The 18,867-nt window shown below is 39.5% G+C and overlaps 1 protein-coding gene across 1 annotated transcript in view; it reads right to left on the bottom strand.

The window, feature by feature from the left end:
- Nucleotides 1–227: 227 nt before the first annotated feature.
- Nucleotides 228–18,867, bottom strand: part of LOC126242185 (protein KRTCAP2 homolog) — a 48,190-nt gene continuing 29,550 nt past the window's right edge. Inside the window, exons 5-6 of the mRNA XM_049948068.1 lie at nt 14,557–14,672; nt 228–400 (exon numbers count right to left, since the gene is read on the bottom strand). Coding sequence (XP_049804025.1) covers nt 14,567–14,672 — 106 coding nt within the window. The 3' untranslated portion in view covers nt 228–400; nt 14,557–14,566. The remainder of the gene's footprint in view (nt 401–14,556; nt 14,673–18,867) is intronic.

Genomic DNA, 18,867 nt, shown 5'->3' on the forward strand with positions numbered 1-18,867 from the left:
AACGATCATTTGCTGACTCACTAGCTGTAGATTACAAGCATGTGAGGTGTAGGTTTGTCTATAGGCTTCAGCTGTCGAACTGCAACTCCCCTACCAAATAGTGGTCATTCACAAAGGAGCACCCCCACCACCACTACCCTTGTCCCCTCCCCCCTCCTTGCACTGTCTCTGCATCTACGACCCAAGTTCTTTTGTTCATACGCCAGTGCTCATAAATGGAAGCACTCTTTATAAAATGTATATTGTGTATTTTAACTAATAATGACAATACGTATTTTACAAAAGCTTGTTCAGGATACTGTTTTTCCATTTTTATGTAATTTGTACAACAGTTATAACATTTCATGCTGAGCTTTTTGAGATATGAAGTTTTTGTTTTTCTTATCTGGAAGACACACTCCTGCAACAGAAACATGTAATTAGATACATTATAGTTTGAAAACAACAGTAACATTCATAAATATAATACTGGGTGGTTATAATTAAAGTGCGGCTACTCATGGAGGGCCATAGTATAATTATTATGGCAAAGAAACTTGGTAGATATGCCAATGCATTAACGTGGATCCAATCTATCCTGGAACAAAATTGGTTCCAATTTTCACCACCAGGTGCAAATCTAGCAATGTGAATGCAATAAAGGCATATAGAAATGTAGTGGATTAGGAACATGACACAGGCAGAAGAGGTCAACCACGCATGAAAACAATGGTTTCCACATAGTTGAACTTTTCCAAAGCACATACTATACAAGGAGGTCTTGATGACATGCAGACATCACAGTACATCTGACAGGGTCTCTGGTTGTATTCTCTTCAAAGAAGAATGGACCAATGATAATGGTGCTTGTGACGCCACACCACACAGTCATGTATGGCGAGGGCAATGGCTCCTTGTGCACGACATGTGGTTTAACAGTACCGCAAATTCAGCAGTTCTGTATATTCACTGCTACCTGTAGTGTCAAATGTGCCTCATCACTTCACAGAATATTGCCCTGGCGGTTGTCATCAACTTTGATATGTGCCAGAAACCAATGAGCAGATTCATAACACTGCTGCATTGTTTTCGAATTTTACCATCATCATCTTCAAACAATTTAACATTGGATCTCTCCTCAGACGTTTCCATCAGTGATACTCTCACAACAGAAACAAATACTGTCTGGACAGACCTTGAAGGCCCAATGGTACTGACCAGCTGCTGTGTCATCCTCAGCCCTTAGGCGTCACCTGATGTGGGTATGGAGGGGCATGTGGTCAGCACAGCACTCTCCCAGCCCTTGTCAGTTTTCATGGCTGGTGCTCCTACTTCTCAATCAAGTAGCTCTTCAATTGGCCTCACAAGGGCCGAGTGCACCCCGCTTGCCTACAGCACTCAGCAGACACTGAAAGTGACCCATCCAAGTGATAGCCAAGCCCGACAGCGCTTAAATTTGGTGATCAGATGGGAACTGGTGTTACCATTGAGGCAAGGCCACTGGTGATACTCTCTCAATGCAACACTGTAATTGCTGCCATTCTCTTCTTGGTAGCCAGACTGACGTTATGGATTGTCAAATGACAGAGTGCATATCACACCATCATACAAATAGTGTACATTGCCAGATTTGCACCTGGTGGCCAAAACAGGAGTTATACAAATAGTGTACAGTGCCAGATTTGCACCTGGTGGCTGAAACTGGAACTAATTTTTTCCAGCGTAAATCTGTTCTGGATTAACGCATTAGCATATCTACCAAGTTTCACCACCATACGATAATTACAGCTCAAATTGTACCTCCTTAAGTAGCTGCACTTCAATTATAACCATTCAGCCTTAGTGTGGCACAGAAAGGTGTGAAGTATTTAGCAATAAAAATCTTTTACCACCTACCCACTGAATTTAAAAGATAATAAAATTAACTTCCATACTAACTGAAATCATATCTGCTTGGCAACATCTTGTACTCCATACAAGGATTTGTGAATGTGAAGTATTAAAAATGATATGATAGTTGTTAACTGACATTTTCATTTGCTGGTAAAGCAGAATTTAATAAACAATAATAATGGAAATTCATAGATAGAAAAATACATCAAATAAGAGAAAGGTAACCACCTACCTAAAAAGGGCTGGTGCATGGCACACAAGCACGTAGTAGGAAACAGCTAATACTAGCTCTTGGCCTCTTGCTCTTTTTCCAGTACGAGTAAAAAACACACACACACACACACACACACACACACACACACACACACACGTGTGTGTATACTCTTACTAGAAAAGCTCAGAGACACTAGTGTTAGCGTTTCCTATTATGTGTGTCTGTGCACCATGCACTGGTCCCTCTACAAGGTGAATAAAATCTTTTGCACTGGCTGTTAAAGTACTTTTCATAAAAAAAAGTCACAACCAGTCTCACATCAGTAGAGATGCAGCCTCAGGCGATAGCTTTTTAAAAAATTCTGGCATAGCAAAGTGGTTGCTTAGAGCCAAATCCCAACATTTATCGTCTGGACAAAACATGTTAAAAGCGGTTGCCTATGATTAAACTGACTAAGATTGCATGGCACCATACCGTAGATAGCACAAAAGTGTGCATACCGCCAGTGTAGGTAAATGATTGCCTTTCTCTTATGTTATGAATTTAATAATTAAAGTACAAAAGCTGTTGCTACTAGCAATATTCAAACCAGAAGCTTTAGGATAATAAGAGTTTCATTCCAAGGACTCACATAGTGCCAACTCTGTTAATAAACTTCGAATGTTTCATACTTAACAGTGCTTGAAAATTGTCTAATCTTCAAAGGCGATTTTTTTTTCAGAATTTTTGAGAATTTGGTTTTATTGCTTTAGGATATTGATGTCCACCTACTGAGCTTCAAATCCTATAAGTATGAAGAAAATCAAAGAGGACCAGTCCATAACTGAAACTGTAATTGCACATAATGGAAATGTAGCTCAACTACAGCACTTCATGAAACGATGCTGAGCAAAATATTGCCAGTAACAGGACACCAACAATGAATCAAACACTTACACAGGGAACTGTATAGCAGCTATTTTATGCATAGTCTTTCCCCAGAAATCACATGGGAAACAGAAGCCAAGACCTGACATGATCATTTAAAATTAACAACAGGCCACTCAAGTACCGACACTTAAGGAAACAATTAAATAAAACCTAGTGAGCATTCATCACAACTAGTTCAGGAAGAACATACAAAGTTTTTGCATCAGGGGATACCCAGACACCCCACATTGTTCTTATGCAAACACTAACCAATCAGGAAAAAAAAAAACTAAATACATAATGATTGTTATATCTCACTGACACTGAGACCAATAGGGGAACGGCTCAGTTGGACACAATGGTAGAAGAAAGTAACTGTGGGACAGAAGTCAACTACAACAAGCTGTTATTATGTTTACATTATCCATATGAGTCCTACAAGGTTGAGCAATTTCTGTTGCTTTCCCAACAAAAAAACTGTGTTTTGGTTAACTGAGAAAGAAAAAGACTTCAAGAAGTGGAGATAACTCTGGAGGATATCCATAAATGCACACCACTCATACAGAAACTTCTAGCGCACCTTGGTTTCCAAGAAAAGCCACAACTAAAAAGCAAAATGTGAACTGTAGAGAGAAAGATACAGCATAGTAGTAGTAGTAGTAGTAGCAGCAGCAGCAGCAGCAGCTTTATTCATCCGTAGATCTCTTTTTACAAGGATATAGGACATGTCAAAGTATTTACAAGTTTAGACCAATTTAAAATAAGCCAATTCGTATACACATATATTTACAGGCTTCCAGTTACAGACAATCATTAGATTTACTCCTGGTATACAATACTTTTTTTACAAATAACTTATTTAATAATGTAGTGCCATACTGTTCACTCATATCTCACCATCAGTCACTACACACACATTGTTTCATAACACTTCACACACACACACACACACACACACACACACACACACACACACACACACACACACACATTGGTGAGCTCTGGGCCATTTTCTGTATCACAACTTCCCATTTGCTATCCTGAAAAACTGAGTCAGCATCCCTCCATAATGAATGAGATGTTGAGCTCAGAAAGAAGAAGAGGTGTCAGTATTTTGCTATGCATAGCTTGGGGGTAAGTATTTCTAGAAAGGAGAAAAAGAAGGAAAAAGCAAAGTGAAAATTATGTGGAATGTTTTATAATAATGGCAGATTCTAGTGAAATGGCAGTCAAACAGATAGAAACCTTAAAAGAGTGTGCAGGAAAAGTTGGCCTACAAATATCTTTTGAGAAAACGGTGTTTACAACAACAAATCTAGAAATTTCTAAGTTACAAACCTAATATGGAGAAATTAAGAGGGTACCATACTTTAAATATTTAGGAGAGATAATTTCTGAAAAATACTCACAACAAGAAAGAATATTAAAAGCTCGTAGGGGTCGAGGGCTGGTCCAAAACATTTACAATAAAAAATGTCTATCTATAAATACAAAAATTAAACATTATAAGTCGGGTAATTAAACCAATAATGCTATATGCCAGCGAAACCTTGACACTTAAAAGGAAAACAGATATGGAAAACCTGAAGAAAGAGGAAAGGAAAATCATTAGGAAAATTCTGGGACCAAGATGGACCAAAGAGGGGTATAGATTACAGAAAAATTCTAAAATTGAAGAATATTCTAACATAGAGATAGACATGAGGAAGAGGCGTCTAAAATTCTATGGCCACATAATGAGACTTCCCGATCACAGACTTACAAAAAAAATAGTAAGATACGTAGCATCCCTTGTTAATGGAGGAGAATGGATCAAAAATGTAAAGAAAGATCTGGAATTAGCCAACATTACTACTGAAGACATGAACAAAAGAAACAATTTCAAACTTAAAGTTGACAAATGGGAGGTCAAACCAGAGACAAAAGTGCCGAGAACTGGAACAAAATGGAGCGAAGAAAGAAAAGCTGAATTCTCGCAAAGAATGAAGACCTGGTGGGCAAACAAAAAGAATAAGAAGCCCCAGAAGTGAACCATCTTTACTTAGCTTTACGACTAATAATAATAATAATAATAATAATAATAATAATAATAATTATTATTATTTATTTGTATAACATTTTTTATCAAACCCCTACTCTGTTTTATCTAAGTAACCCTTCAATGTATAAAATGTATTGCATAACAAGTACTTTTTAACTGCCTTTTTTAAAAAAGTGTATTTTTGCAATTTCTTTTATCTCTTTTGGTAATTTATTGTACAGTTTTATTCCTTGGTATAAAATGCTGTTTTGAGTTTTATGTTTATTTTTCTTGGTAAATGTAAGTTTAGTCTTTCTCTTGTTGCATGGTCACGGACAGAGCTGTTTGTGCAGTAATTACCAATGTTATTTTTGATGTGTACAAATGACTGGTAAATGTATTCACATGGAGCAGTTAAAATCCCCAGTGTTTTGAACAGATCTTACAATGAGCTCGACTAGTATTTTTGGTTATTATTCTTAGGGCTCTTTTCTGGAGTTTGAAAATTGTTTTCATATTTTGTGTGTTTGTTCCCCAAAAAAGAATGACATAGCTAAGAATTGAGTGTACATGTGAATAATATGTAACTAAAAGACACTGCATGTTACACACTGATGATAGGATTCTTATGGCATGACATGCTGATGACATTCTGTTTGCAAGTACCTTTTGTGTGTTCACACCACATCAACTGAGTTCAATATTCATTCCAAAAAATTTTGCATTTGTTACACAGTCTATAGAGGTGCCATCTACATTTAATTTAACACTGTCATTTTTCCTCTTCAAACTGAAATTCATGGCATTAGCTTTCTTTATGTTCAATGTCACTTTATTGCTTATTGACCAATCATAAACTTCCTTGGGAGTTTCATTTGCTTTCTTGGCAATGAGTTCTCTTGTTTTCTCAGTGACTATAATATTGCTGTCATCAAAGAAGAGAATTTTTTCACCATGAGTAACACTACTGAGAAAGTCATTGATGTATGCCAGGAATAGTATTGGTCCTAACATGCTACCTTGAGGAACCCCTATATTAATGTATTTTGGTTCTGATAAGTGTTTTAGTAAATGTTTAGATCTATTTGAAGTATGTACCCTGTCTGCTAGGTATGATCAAAACCAGTCATTAGCTACCCCTCTTATTCCTAATGCTTCTAATTTATTTAATAGAATCTTGTGGTCAACTGTATCAAACACCTTAGAAAGATCCAAAAATATGCCTGTGACACACTCATCTTTATCAAGAGCATCAAGTACAACTTTTGTGAATTTTACTATGGCTGACTCCGTTTTTGCCACTTCAGAAACCAAACTTTGATTCGCTTAAAAGATTGTATTTATTCAGGTAATTGATTAATCTGTCTTTCATAAATGCTTCTATAATTTTTGAGAATGCTGACAGCAGGGAAATGGGCTGGTAATTTTCTATGTCTTCTGCATTACCTTCTTTAAGCAAAGGTACAACTCTTGCCTGTTTTAACTGCTCTGGAAATGTTCTTGATGTGAAGGATTCTTGTATTATACACTCCTGGTAATGGAAAAAAGAACACATTGACACCGGTGTGTCAGACCCACCATACTTGCTCCGGACACTGCGAGAGGGCTGTACAAGCAATGATCACACGCACGGCACAGCGGACACACCAGGAACCGCGGTGTTGGCCGTCGAATGGCGCTAGCTGCGCAGCATTTGTGTACCGCCGCCGTCAGTGTCAGCCAGTTTGCCGTGGCATACGGAGCTCCATCGCAGTCTTTAACACTGGTAGCATGCCGCGACAGCGTGGACGTGAACCGTATGTGCAGCTGACGGACTTTGAGCGAGGGCGTATAGTGGGCATGCGGGAGGTCGGGTGTGTGTACCGCCGAATTGCTCAACACGTGGGGCGTGAGGTCTCCACAGTACATCGATGTTGTCGCCAGTGGTCGGCGGAAGGTGCACGTGCCCGTCGACCTGGGACCGGACCGCAGCGACGCACGGATGCACGCCAAGACCGTAGGATCCTACGCAGTGCCGTAGGGGACCGCACCGCCACTTCCCAGCAAATTAGGGACACTGTTGCTCCTGGGGTATCGGCGAGGACCATTCGCAACCGTCTCCATGAAGCTGGGCTACGGTCCCGCACACCGTTAGGTCGTCTTCCGCTCACGCCCCAACATCGTGCAGCCCACCTCCAGTGGTGTGGCGACAGGCGTGAATGGAGGGACGAATGGAGACGTGTCGTCTTCAGCGATGAGAGTCGCTTCTGCCTTGGTGCCAATGATGGTCGTATGCGTGTTTGGCGCCGTGCAGGTGAGCGCCACAATCAGGACTGAATACGACCGAGGCACACAGGGCCAACACCCGGCATCATGGTGTGGGGAGCGATCTCCTACACTGGCCGTACACCACTGGTGATCGTCGAGGGGACACTGAATAGTGCACGGTACATCCAAACCGTCATCGAACCCATCGTTCTACCATTCCTAGACCGGCAAGGGAACTTGCTGTTCCAGCAGGACAATGCACGTCCGCATGTATTCCGTGCCACCCAACGTGCTCTAGAAGGTGTAAGTCAACTACCCTGGCCAGCAAGATCTCCGGATCTGTCCCCCATTGAGCATGTTTGGGACTGGATGAAGCGTCGTCTCACGCGGTCTGCACGTCCAGCACGAACGCTGGTCCAACTGAGGCGCCAGGTGGAAATGGCATGGCAAGCCATTCCACAGGACTACATCCAGCATCTTTACGATCGTCTCCATGGGAGAATAGCAGCCTGCATTGCTGCGAAAGGTGGATATACACTGTACTAGTGCCGACATTGTGCATGCTCTGTTGCCTGTGTCTATGTGCCTGTGGGTCTGTCAGTGTGATCATGTTATGTATCTGACCCCAGGAACGTGTCAATAAAGTTTCCCCTTCCTGGGACAATGAATTCACAGTGTTCTTATTTCAATTTCCAGGAGTGTATTTGTTAAGGGGCTTTGTATAATCCCTATGCATTGTTTCAGTACACACATTGGTACTCCATCTAAGCCTACTAACTTCTTATTTTTTAGTTTTTGAAGAGTTTTATTGACTTCATTCTCTGTGGTTGGAAGTAACGTCATTGTATTTAGTGCAATATTACTTACAGGTGTTATATATGTTTTGGGGAATTTTTGCTGTAACTTCTAAGCAATACTTGAAAAATGCTCATTTGCATAGATTGTTAAGTGTTGTAAGAATTCTGGATGATTGTGAATCTTTTTCATGGAACTGAGGTGTTTAAGTGTTTGGGAGGACTTCTTAATACCTGGAGTTATCCATCTGTTTTTGTGAGATGTTGATACAGACATGCATACGTTTGGAAATGCCTTTTCAAAGTTAAATTTAAACAATGTGGAGAATTTAGAGACTTTCATATTCACATTGGCTTCCTTATACACTTAATCCCAGCTTTGTTTTCTTAGTTCTTTTAAAAAATCTTTTATTTTTATTTCTGATGGATGTTGTTTGTAGGCTTGCAGTTCAGGGAATGATTCAATGTCTGATTTTACTGTTGTTATTTGACAGAGATGATCCGATAGTCCGAGATTTCTTACAGCTACATCACATTTTTCCCTGCCCATATTTGTGGCCACATGGTCAATTACTGATGCAGTCATTGTAGTAACCCTTGTTGCACTATTAACCAATAGGGATATGCCAAAACTTTGAAGGATGTTTATGAAGGTGCTGCTGGATTCATTTATGATATTACTGTTGATGTTAATGTCACCACATAGAATTATGTTGACCTTTGTACTTGAGACTTTATCTAGAACTTCTATTAATTTATTGAAAAGAGTGTCCACACTACCACTGGGAGATATGAGGTGCTGTTAATTCAATAGCTGATATTTCAAAGCGTTTTGTTGTCACTTACTATACTGAGGTCATGTCTTGATTTGAACTGTGTTCCTTTTCTGATATAAATGCATGATCCTCCACCCCTTGAAGTAGTTCTGCAGTAAGAATCTGCCCTTTCATACAATGATAATACTACATGTAGGATTTCTGTGTCTCTACACCAGTGCTCAGTAATACAAACTACTGTGCAATTCAAAAAATTGGAGCTCAACTTCTGATAGTTGTATTTTATTTTTTATTTACTGCATGTTTTGATCGAGGATTGTTAAGTTTGTGAAATGCCCATATTACTCTTTCCAAACGTTTGTTTTTCTTTGTGACATCTGGTATGCTTGATATATGAAGTGTTAAAATCTGTCGTGTGAGTGATTGTTCCAGTATTTTTTTTTAACTGCTGGAGATACTCTTTAGGCAGGTGAACCTGTTGTCTGGATTTATCCTAAAAAAGACCTACTTTTCCTGCCTATGACAACAGGTATTTGACCATGTGTGGCCCGAGATCCACCCCCTATACTTTCATTAAACAGCTGTACCAATCTTCCCTTCCCAGTCCTGTTTAGGTGTAGGCCATGCCAAGTGAAACCCCATCTGCTGATAGTCATGACAGGCACCAGAGAAGCATGAGCAAAGTTGGCTGTCCTCAGAGCCATCCCTAGCCCCACATTGATGAATGGGGGCTACTGGGCTAAAGTTAAGACCAAGGCATAAGGAATAAAAAAGGAAAACTGCAGCTTAAATAGCGCGGTGTGAACATGGCCAGTACACGAAGAAAAGGATAAGTACCCCACAATTAGCCTCACTGAACATTTAATACAAACAAAGACTTAAGTGCCCTTGCACAAGGCTAAAACCACAACACTTGAAACTGTTTTCAAAATTTAATATACTGTCCTACAGAATGAGTTACTCATATTGTAAACACCTTTGCTCTATTAGAGATTATCAATATGTTTTCATGTTTGCTGCATGTGAAGAAGACAATTGACATACTACTTGACTGTTCGGTATATACTACTCCACTGAACTGATAGAGCCTTACACATGACTATCACAACTGGACAATCTTCAGTGAATTGGTACACAAGGAGGATAAACTAAGAGAACTATTAAAATTAAAACAGTACTCACAAAGGAACTAGAGGCATGTGCCGCCAACAACAGGTGCAACGTTATGACTGAAGATATTACAAGATCCTAATGGAGCAGCACTCAACATCAAAATGGATGCAACAATATCAGTTCAAGAGACGAAAAGTAAGTTTGTAAGAAACATAAGTGCTGAAGTAGAATAGCTGATTGAAACATCTGTACTTTTGGAGTGTAGAATAGCAGTTAACTGTATTAGAGCTGTACTTTACATGTTTGGCCAAATTTTTAAGACTGAAGTATCATGGCCCAGATAATGTTATTTAAAGCAGCGTGCCTTGTTCAGGGATGTGTGAAGGTCAGCAAGAAGAGGAGACAAGCATTACTGAAATGAAAATACTACAGATGTTAGGGGCATTAATGAAAAGACGGGATAAACATGAAGAACAATTGAGAAAAAGAGACGAAGAAAATGAGAAAACTGCAGGAAGGACACAAAAAAAAAAAACAATGAAATAGAATACAGAATTTTTCTTGTCACCGTCTAGTATTGCAAGAGGAGATATAGCTGGATACTAGTATTCAGAAACTGACAATTAAGAAAGAACTTCTGAACTGCACACAGGGCTACAGAAACAAAACCAATTGGAAATAGCTGAAGATATCAATGAAGAAGTCTGCATGGGCATTAGGTGAAAAAAATAAACTCGTTGAAATAAAAAAGCAATATACAAGCAGTTGATTGTAATGTAACTGAAATACAGGAAGAAACTATACTATGGAGACTTTAGTTGTATCAAATTTATGTGTACATGAATCAAACAATTGTTACGTGTACATGACATACTGGGAGCAGACTGGAAGCCATAGAACATTCTGAAGGGCAAAAGGGTACAAAAGGTTATGTCTAAAGAGAAGACTACAGAATATATTGAGGCATTTACAAGAATATAATGTAGCATGACAGAAGCATCAACAGCTATGGGAAGCAAGCACAAATGGATCATGTACAATATAGCAGTTTGAAACAACATCTAGAAGAGGAAGAAAGCTACAGCGGAGAAAGGAAAATCACACAGAAAATTGAGGGAATGGAAAGTACCTGATACTGCAAGCAGTGGTAGGGCAACAAGGTTTTGCATGTGAAGAAAAACGAGGCACATAAGGACACATCCCTCAACCTTTGGTGAACTTGGGATTTGTACCCAAAGTGTTAGTTAAGAGATTGGAGATACCAGGAAAACGTAATTAAAGTTGTTTCTGACTCACTGTATTAGATGAGTGAGGAGCTAATTGGAGTTGCCAGGGAAATGTAGATAAAAATTGTTTCTAACTCACTATATTGATGAGTGGGAAGCTAACTGTAAATGCATGCCCAGACATCAGCACTGCACAACCCCAGGGCAGCCCAGGTCATCCCCACCACTATTGGCATGTATGCTGTCACTGGGCATGACTGCGTATGTGTGGGGCTCCATCTGCAGCTGGAGCAGCAAGAGTGTTGATCAACAACTGGTTATGTCAAGCCAATAACTGTTAACCAACAGAGACCATATGCGCTAACACGCAGTTGTACGAGGAGTACACCCGTCCTACCATGACAGACAGCAAATGGTGTATCAGCAATAGCTTAGTCAAATGAGAGAGAGAGAGAGAGAGAGAGAGAGAGAGAGTGTGTGTGTGTGTGTGTGTGTGTGTGTGTGTGTGTGTGTGTGTGGAAAAAAGGGAGTATATTCCATGTTATGAGCTTTCTTCTGTGTTCTTTCAGTTGATGAATTCGAACTAAAGATGTTAGGTGACTGATAATATGGATGCTGCGCAACTGAACCATTAGGGGATTGATGTATCACATTTAGTTTTGTGATTTCATAATTAATCTTATTTCGTGTTCTGGCTATAAAACTTATGTGTTGTCTATAATATTACTATGATGTGGAATGTTAGAGGGATGCGTTTCACTCCAACAACTGTATTAGTTATGTCGTTTCGATTAAACTTATTACAGTTTCTGCCTGTTTTTTGTTTTCGAAATTGGCTTCCAAATTTGAAAAAGAGGTCAATGGGGGAATGTAAGGCACCTTGCCTTATTGTGATACCTTTGCTTTCAGTAACCTCTGGGCGTAGAGTCAGTGGGAGCCACAGTGAGAGCTCTTGTTAGGATGGTTTGTTGGTTGATTTGGGGGAGGGGCCCTAAAAGTGAGGTCATTGGTCCCATGGGATTTTTGAAGTATGTGGAAGGAAGTTGGCCATGCCCTTTCAAAGGAGCCATCCCAGCATTTGCCTGAAGCAATTCAGTGGGATCAAGGAAAACCTAAATCAGGATGGCCAAATCTGTTGTTAGAGCTGTGTGCCTAGTAAAGTGGTACATTTATGAGTAATGTAAAAGTAGACTGAGTGTCGAGTAGGAAGAATGCTAAGAGTAGTAACTGAAAGCATATATGTATGCCGGTGATATTGTGTTCAGAGTCAGTTGGTTCATGGTTCAAGGACCTAGTGTTTGTATAATTTACTATCATTGTCTGATGTGTAATATGAGAATCGATACAGTGCGCGGATCAGGAAAGAGGGTATAAATGCATACTTATGCTGTGAAAAAGAGCAAGTTTCACATAATAGCTAGTGCTCTGACACAATTGCTGCATGTGAAGAATTATTTCTTTCTTTCTGGGGATCGACATATTGTACGACTTTGCACATGACCATTTGGTACTTATTAGTACCCTGCACTGATGGTGCCTTACACAATGCTCACAACCTACATAGAGAACAAATGAATAAACATGAACACAGTGCCGAGTACAGGTATGGGAGACCACAGTTCTATTTTTGTAAAGTGAGGTGAAGTGTAAGTAATTCCAAAGCAGAGTAAGAAAAACTGGTTTCAAAAAAGGCAAAAAAAAAAAATGCCAAGTTTGAAGAGATACCAGGAGTCTTTCAACCTCAACCTCCACTAATGAAAAATGGGAAAGCAGTTGTTTGCAGAACACATAAATAAGAGATAAAAACACCATCAGTAAATTATATACAATTATATCTACACCTACATCTACATGGATACTCTGCAAATCACAGTTAAGAGCCTGGCAGAGGGTTCATCAAACCACCTTTACAATTATTCTCTATTATTCCACCCTCTAACAGTTCACGGAAAAAATGAACACCTGAATCTTTCCGTATGAGCTCTGATTTCCTTATACTGCTATGACAATTGTTTCTCTCTATGGAGGTCGGCATCAATAAAATATTTTCGGATTCGGAGGAGAAAGTTGGTGATTGAAATTTCTTGAGAAGATTCCGCCGCAACGAAAAATGCCTTTTTTTTAATGCTTTCCTTCCCAAATCCTGTTACCTGTCCGTGACACACTCTCTCCTATTTCACGAAAATACAAAACATGTTGCTCTTCTTTGAACTTTCTCGATGTACTCTGTTAATCCTATCTTGTAAGGATCCCACAACGGGGACAAGCGTAGCGTATGCAGTCTCTTTAGTAGCTCCAATACATTTTCCAAGAGTTCTACCAATAAAACACAGTCTTTGGTTTGCCTTCCTCACAACACTTTCTGTGTGTTCTTTCCAATTTAAATTGTTCATAATCGTAATTTCTAGGTATTTAGCTGAATTTACAGTCCTTAGATTAGACTGATTTATCATGTACCCAAAGTTTAATGTTTGCTTTTTTTTTTTAAGCGTGTTATGTGAATGACTTCACACGTTTCGTTATTTAGAGTCAATTGCTAGTTTTCGCACTATACAGATATCTTTTCTACATTTTTTTGCAGTTTGTTTTGATCTTCTGATGAGTTTAATAGACAATAAATGACAGCATCATCTGCAAAGAACCTAAGATTGCTGCTCAGATTGTCTCCTAAATCATTTATGTAGATAAGGATCAGCAGAGGTCCTATAACACTACCTTGGGGAATGTCGGAAATCACTTCTGTTTTACTTGATGACTTTCCATCAATTACTACGAACTGTGACATCTCTAACATGAATTCACGAATCCAGTCACATAACTGAGACAATATTCCATAAGCATGCAATTTCACTATAAGCTGCTTGTGTGGTAGTGTCAACAGCCTTTTGGGAATCTAGAAATACGTATCAATTTGAAATACCTTGTCAGCAGTACTCAATACTTGGTGTGTGTAGAGAGCTAGTTGTGTTTCACAAGAACAATGTTTTCTAAATCTGTGCTGACTGTGTGTCAATAGACCGTGCTCTTCTAGGTAATTCATAATATAAGGAAAGACTGATTTTAATCTATAAAGACCAAAATGTACAGAAATATTATGTATCCACATTTCCAAAATGTCCACAGAAGGTGCTCTGTAAATAAAGGTGAAACACATCTGGTGTAAAATACTCTTTAACTGCAGTAAGCTTAAGGAAGAAAATCCAACAACTTATTATAACAGCTGCTGTGGAAGTTGGCTTATGTAAACAAACTTGTTATATTAATATTTGTACAACATTCTTAATAAATGTCAAGATCTTTAAAAGAATTTATTGTTGGTAACACACAATGTAGCCTTCTTTCGTCAGAAGTGCCTTTAACTTACATTTCTATATTGTTTAATTACCTTTTAATGATTATTTCTTTTTCTTTGTCACTACTGGCTGCACAGGGGCAGGGGCAGCATATGTTGCTTGAGATATGCGGTTCATATAGTACAGCGCCACAAGGGAGAATAACAGACTGGAAAGAAAACTGAACATTATTTTCAGTTCACAAATATCACTCCTGATATATCAATAAATACAGTATAAATTAAAATGTAAAATTATCAAGAGAAAACACCTCAGCAAAAATACATACCAGTAAAATGGCTACTGCATTTAAAGCATAGCAGCATGCAGTTAACCGCCTCTCTTTCTGGATTAGGGCATCCACTCTATATTTGACATTAAATTACATGTGGCCACTTTGACACTGTCACACAATCACGGATCATGTTACATTAACTGAATAATAATTAAATGTAACAACAACAATAATAAATTAAAAGACCTGATGTTGCCAGTGACAGTCACACAAAAAATCTGAATTATTTATTCTACACTTTACAATGGAAATTCTTGGCTGGAGAAATGTATAAAATTAAGGATACACTACCACTCAAGTAGACACCTGCTGCTGCGACAAAAGTGACAGTCACTAACCGAAGAATCAATCTTGCCGCAGACACGGGTGTGTGCATTTAGGTCTATGTGTGGTTGTGTGATACTGTTTGTACTTTTACAAGAGAAAGAGCAAGACTTTGGCAACTAATGTAAATACTGTTTTCTGTTGCACGTTTCTATGCACCACGCATCAGTCATCTACGGGTGACTGGTTGCTTTCCTCTATTTTAAGCATTATTATACACTTTAATGCAAGGAGTTACTAACGCTGCCATTTATTTTAAAAGACAGTCCGCAGCTTGTGATCTAGTGGTTATGGTTATTGCCTCTGGACTGCGGGATCCCAGGTTCAATTGCCAGCATGATCGAAGATTTTCTTTGCTCATGGACTGGATGTTTCTGTTGTCCTAATCATTGCCTCTCAACTTTACTGATGTGCAAGTTGCCAAAGTGGTAACAAATAGAGGCATTAGCACCAGGCAGCAGAACAACCCTGGCAAATAATGCCATATGATCATTTAAATTTTTCATCTTAAAAGATAGATTGAAAAAAGGCTAATTTATATTTATAGAATTTGTGGATTTAGAGAAAGCTTTGACTAGAATACACTCTTTGAAATTCTGAAGGTAGTAGTGATAAAATATAGAAAGCAAACGGACATTATGATTTGTACAGAAACAACACTGCTGTTATTAAAGTTGAAGTAACTGAAAGGGAAGCAGTGGTGCAGAAGAAAGGTTAAACAATCTGTACATTGAGCAAACAGTAATGGAGACCAAGAAGAAATCTGGAAAGGGAATAAAAGTTTAGTGGGAATAAATAAAAACTCTGAGGTTTACTAATGACAATGTAATTCTGTCTCTGGAAGGTACCAACAGGGATGTGGAGCTATGCTGACTCCAGTTCCATGGCTTGCTGTGCTAGGTTCCACTGTTGAGGATCTGTGGTGCACACAGCCTGATCGAAGTGGTCCCACAGATCCCTGATTGGGTTTAAATCAAGGGAGTTCAGTGGCCAGGGGAGTAGGGCAAACTCATCCTGGTGCTCTTTGAACCATGCACATACACTGCAAGCTGTGTGAAGTGAGCAGCTGGCAGACGTCACCGTGCTGAGGAAAACAAACTGCATGTAGGGGTGGACATGATCCCCAAGCATACGTGCATACATGACACTCCCACCTCCGGCCTGGACCCTTTCGACAATTGTTGCAGGGTATTTGCTTTCTGTCTGATGGAGCATAAAAGGTGATTACTCTGAAAAGGCCACCTGTCACCAGTTAACAGACAGCCAGTTTCAGTATTGGCATGCAAATTACACAGCCTCTGTAGCCGATGAACAGTTGTCAGCATGTGTACATGAACCAGGTGCCTTCTGCAGAGGCCAATATGCAGCAATGTTTGCTAAATGGTCACTGAGAACATACTGTTGGTAACACCTTGTTTCATTTGGACAATCAGTTGTTCAAGTTGCACATCTATTCACTCGTACACATCTTCTCAACTGTTGTTCACAGCCATTATCTATGGCCCATGGTGCGGCATAGTTGCCTTGGCACTGGTTTTGGATAGTGCCATTTTGCTATGCATGCTATACTTTAACCACAGCAGCATGTGGACATTTTACAAACTTAGCCGTTTCAAAAATGCTTCCACCTTTGGCTCAAAAGCCAATGATCATGTCCTTTAAGACATCTGTTTACACATTACAACAATGCCTGCACTGTTTTCCACATCACCTGACACACTTTATATACCCTCCACTGCTAGTACAGCCACCCACTGTCTGTGGAAAGTTATTGCATGTTCACACTGAACACAGATGGTGGTTACATTAATGCGACTGGACTGTGTAAAACAAGAAGCAGAAAGAACAGCTGTTCTGAAAGAGAACTTTTTTAACATCTGATACAAATTTAAGTGTTAAGACATTTTTCTGGAAGTAGAGAGTGAATCAAAAGCCTGTTAACATCTGAAAATTCAATTATTTCATGGGATAATGTACGTTGAGAGGTAAAAACTGACACACATGCTTGAAATTTCATGGGGGTTTAAAGAAGAGGGGGGGGGGGGGGGGGGGGAAGACCAACAGACGGTACTTCATACAATACAAAAGCAGTATTAGCATAACAACTGATCTTTAGCAAAGACAGTGTTCTTTATAACAAATGCTCAACATGTCAGCCATCATTCATCAACACCACTAAGTTGACTGACAATACTGTGAATAGCACTGTACAGCTTATCGATATGGATGGTTAGAAACAGCTATCAGATGTTTTCTTGTGGCATCTCTAACGACGTTGGATAATTGCAGTAGACTTGTGGCTTCAGGTAATCAAAAACCAACAATCACACGGGTTGAGGTCTGGGGACCTGGGAAACCAAACATGACGGAAATGACAGATCAGAATGCATTTCTCAGCAAACAATGTGAGCTAGTGGACTTTCATATATGTAGCAATATGGGCTGGAACTCCTTCCAGCACGTGTTTATCAGTCACACTAGGGATGATGAGATTCTTTAACATATCGGTGAACCTAACACCTGTCATATGCTGACAACTGTTTGAAATGCTGCATCCCACATTTCCTTGAAGAAAAGGGTCCCATCATGATTGAAGTGGTAAATCCACACCACACCGTGACTTCTCCTCATGGGCTAGAGTTTACACAACAGTTTTAGGATTTTCGGTAGTCAATATTCCGAGGGTGTGTGGAATAGGCTTTGCCACAATACGTCAGACAACCAATCAACACCTTCCCTCATTTCCTTAAGTGTGTGCACTGCAAATGCTCTCCGCATCACAAAATTCGTGGCTAACAGTTCATTACAGTGCTCGATTTTGGCCACACAGAACTGTAGGGTATGTCTTGGTGCTCTCCAAAAAGTCGTACGTGAAATGCCAGTGTGACGTACCACTTCACAAGTGCTGACCTCACCATGTGGAGATGAACTGTCCAAAAAGCGGTAGCACTTTCTTCTGTTTGCAGACTATTGCGCTTTGAACTTTGTGCTCATTTTCCACACAGTGACACTTGTCACAGGATCCTTATTCATTCGAATACCCTTCTTATGGTGATTGGATCCTAAAGCAGCAATAGCCAGTTCTCCATTCACTAACAGTGCCCTTTCAGGTGAAGTTATGCCATGATTACTGGCCCATCTGACTACCTCTCTCACTACAACACATTTTATACATGATTCTCATGTGGCATCAGCAACATGTTGCTGTCCAGCTCCAACTGTTGGCCAGTTTTTGCACTAGTTTTTGGTTTCAAAAAATCCCATACTGTTTCAGGCACAAGTGTCAATTTTTACCCCTCCACCTATATTATTCCGTGAATTAATGCATTTTTAAATGTTGAAGGACTTTTGGGTGAAATATGTACGATAAACAGTACAGGCAAAATGAGAATAGAATCCTTCAAAATATGGTGCTACAGGGTAACATTAGGTGGGTAGACTGATTAAAAATGAAGAGCACCTGAGTCAAAGTGAAGAGAAAATGAGTTTTTGGTACAACTTAACTAAAGATGGGATTGGTTTATGAGACACATTCTGGAGCATCAAGGAACTTCTTCATGAAGAGAAGTGGGGCGTAGGGAAAGAGATAAACATTGTACAGGGAGAGAGGGCTTCAACACCATAAGCAGATTCAAAGGGATGTAAGGTTCAGTGGTACGAAGATATGAAATGACGTACACAAGACACGGTAGTGCAGAGAGCTGCATCAAACCAGTCTTCAGACTGAAGACCACAACCACAACGG

The sequence above is a fragment of the Schistocerca nitens genome, chromosome 1 (assembly GCF_023898315.1).
Source record: "Schistocerca nitens isolate TAMUIC-IGC-003100 chromosome 1, iqSchNite1.1, whole genome shotgun sequence".
NCBI classification, from domain to species: domain Eukaryota; kingdom Metazoa; phylum Arthropoda; class Insecta; order Orthoptera; family Acrididae; genus Schistocerca; species Schistocerca nitens.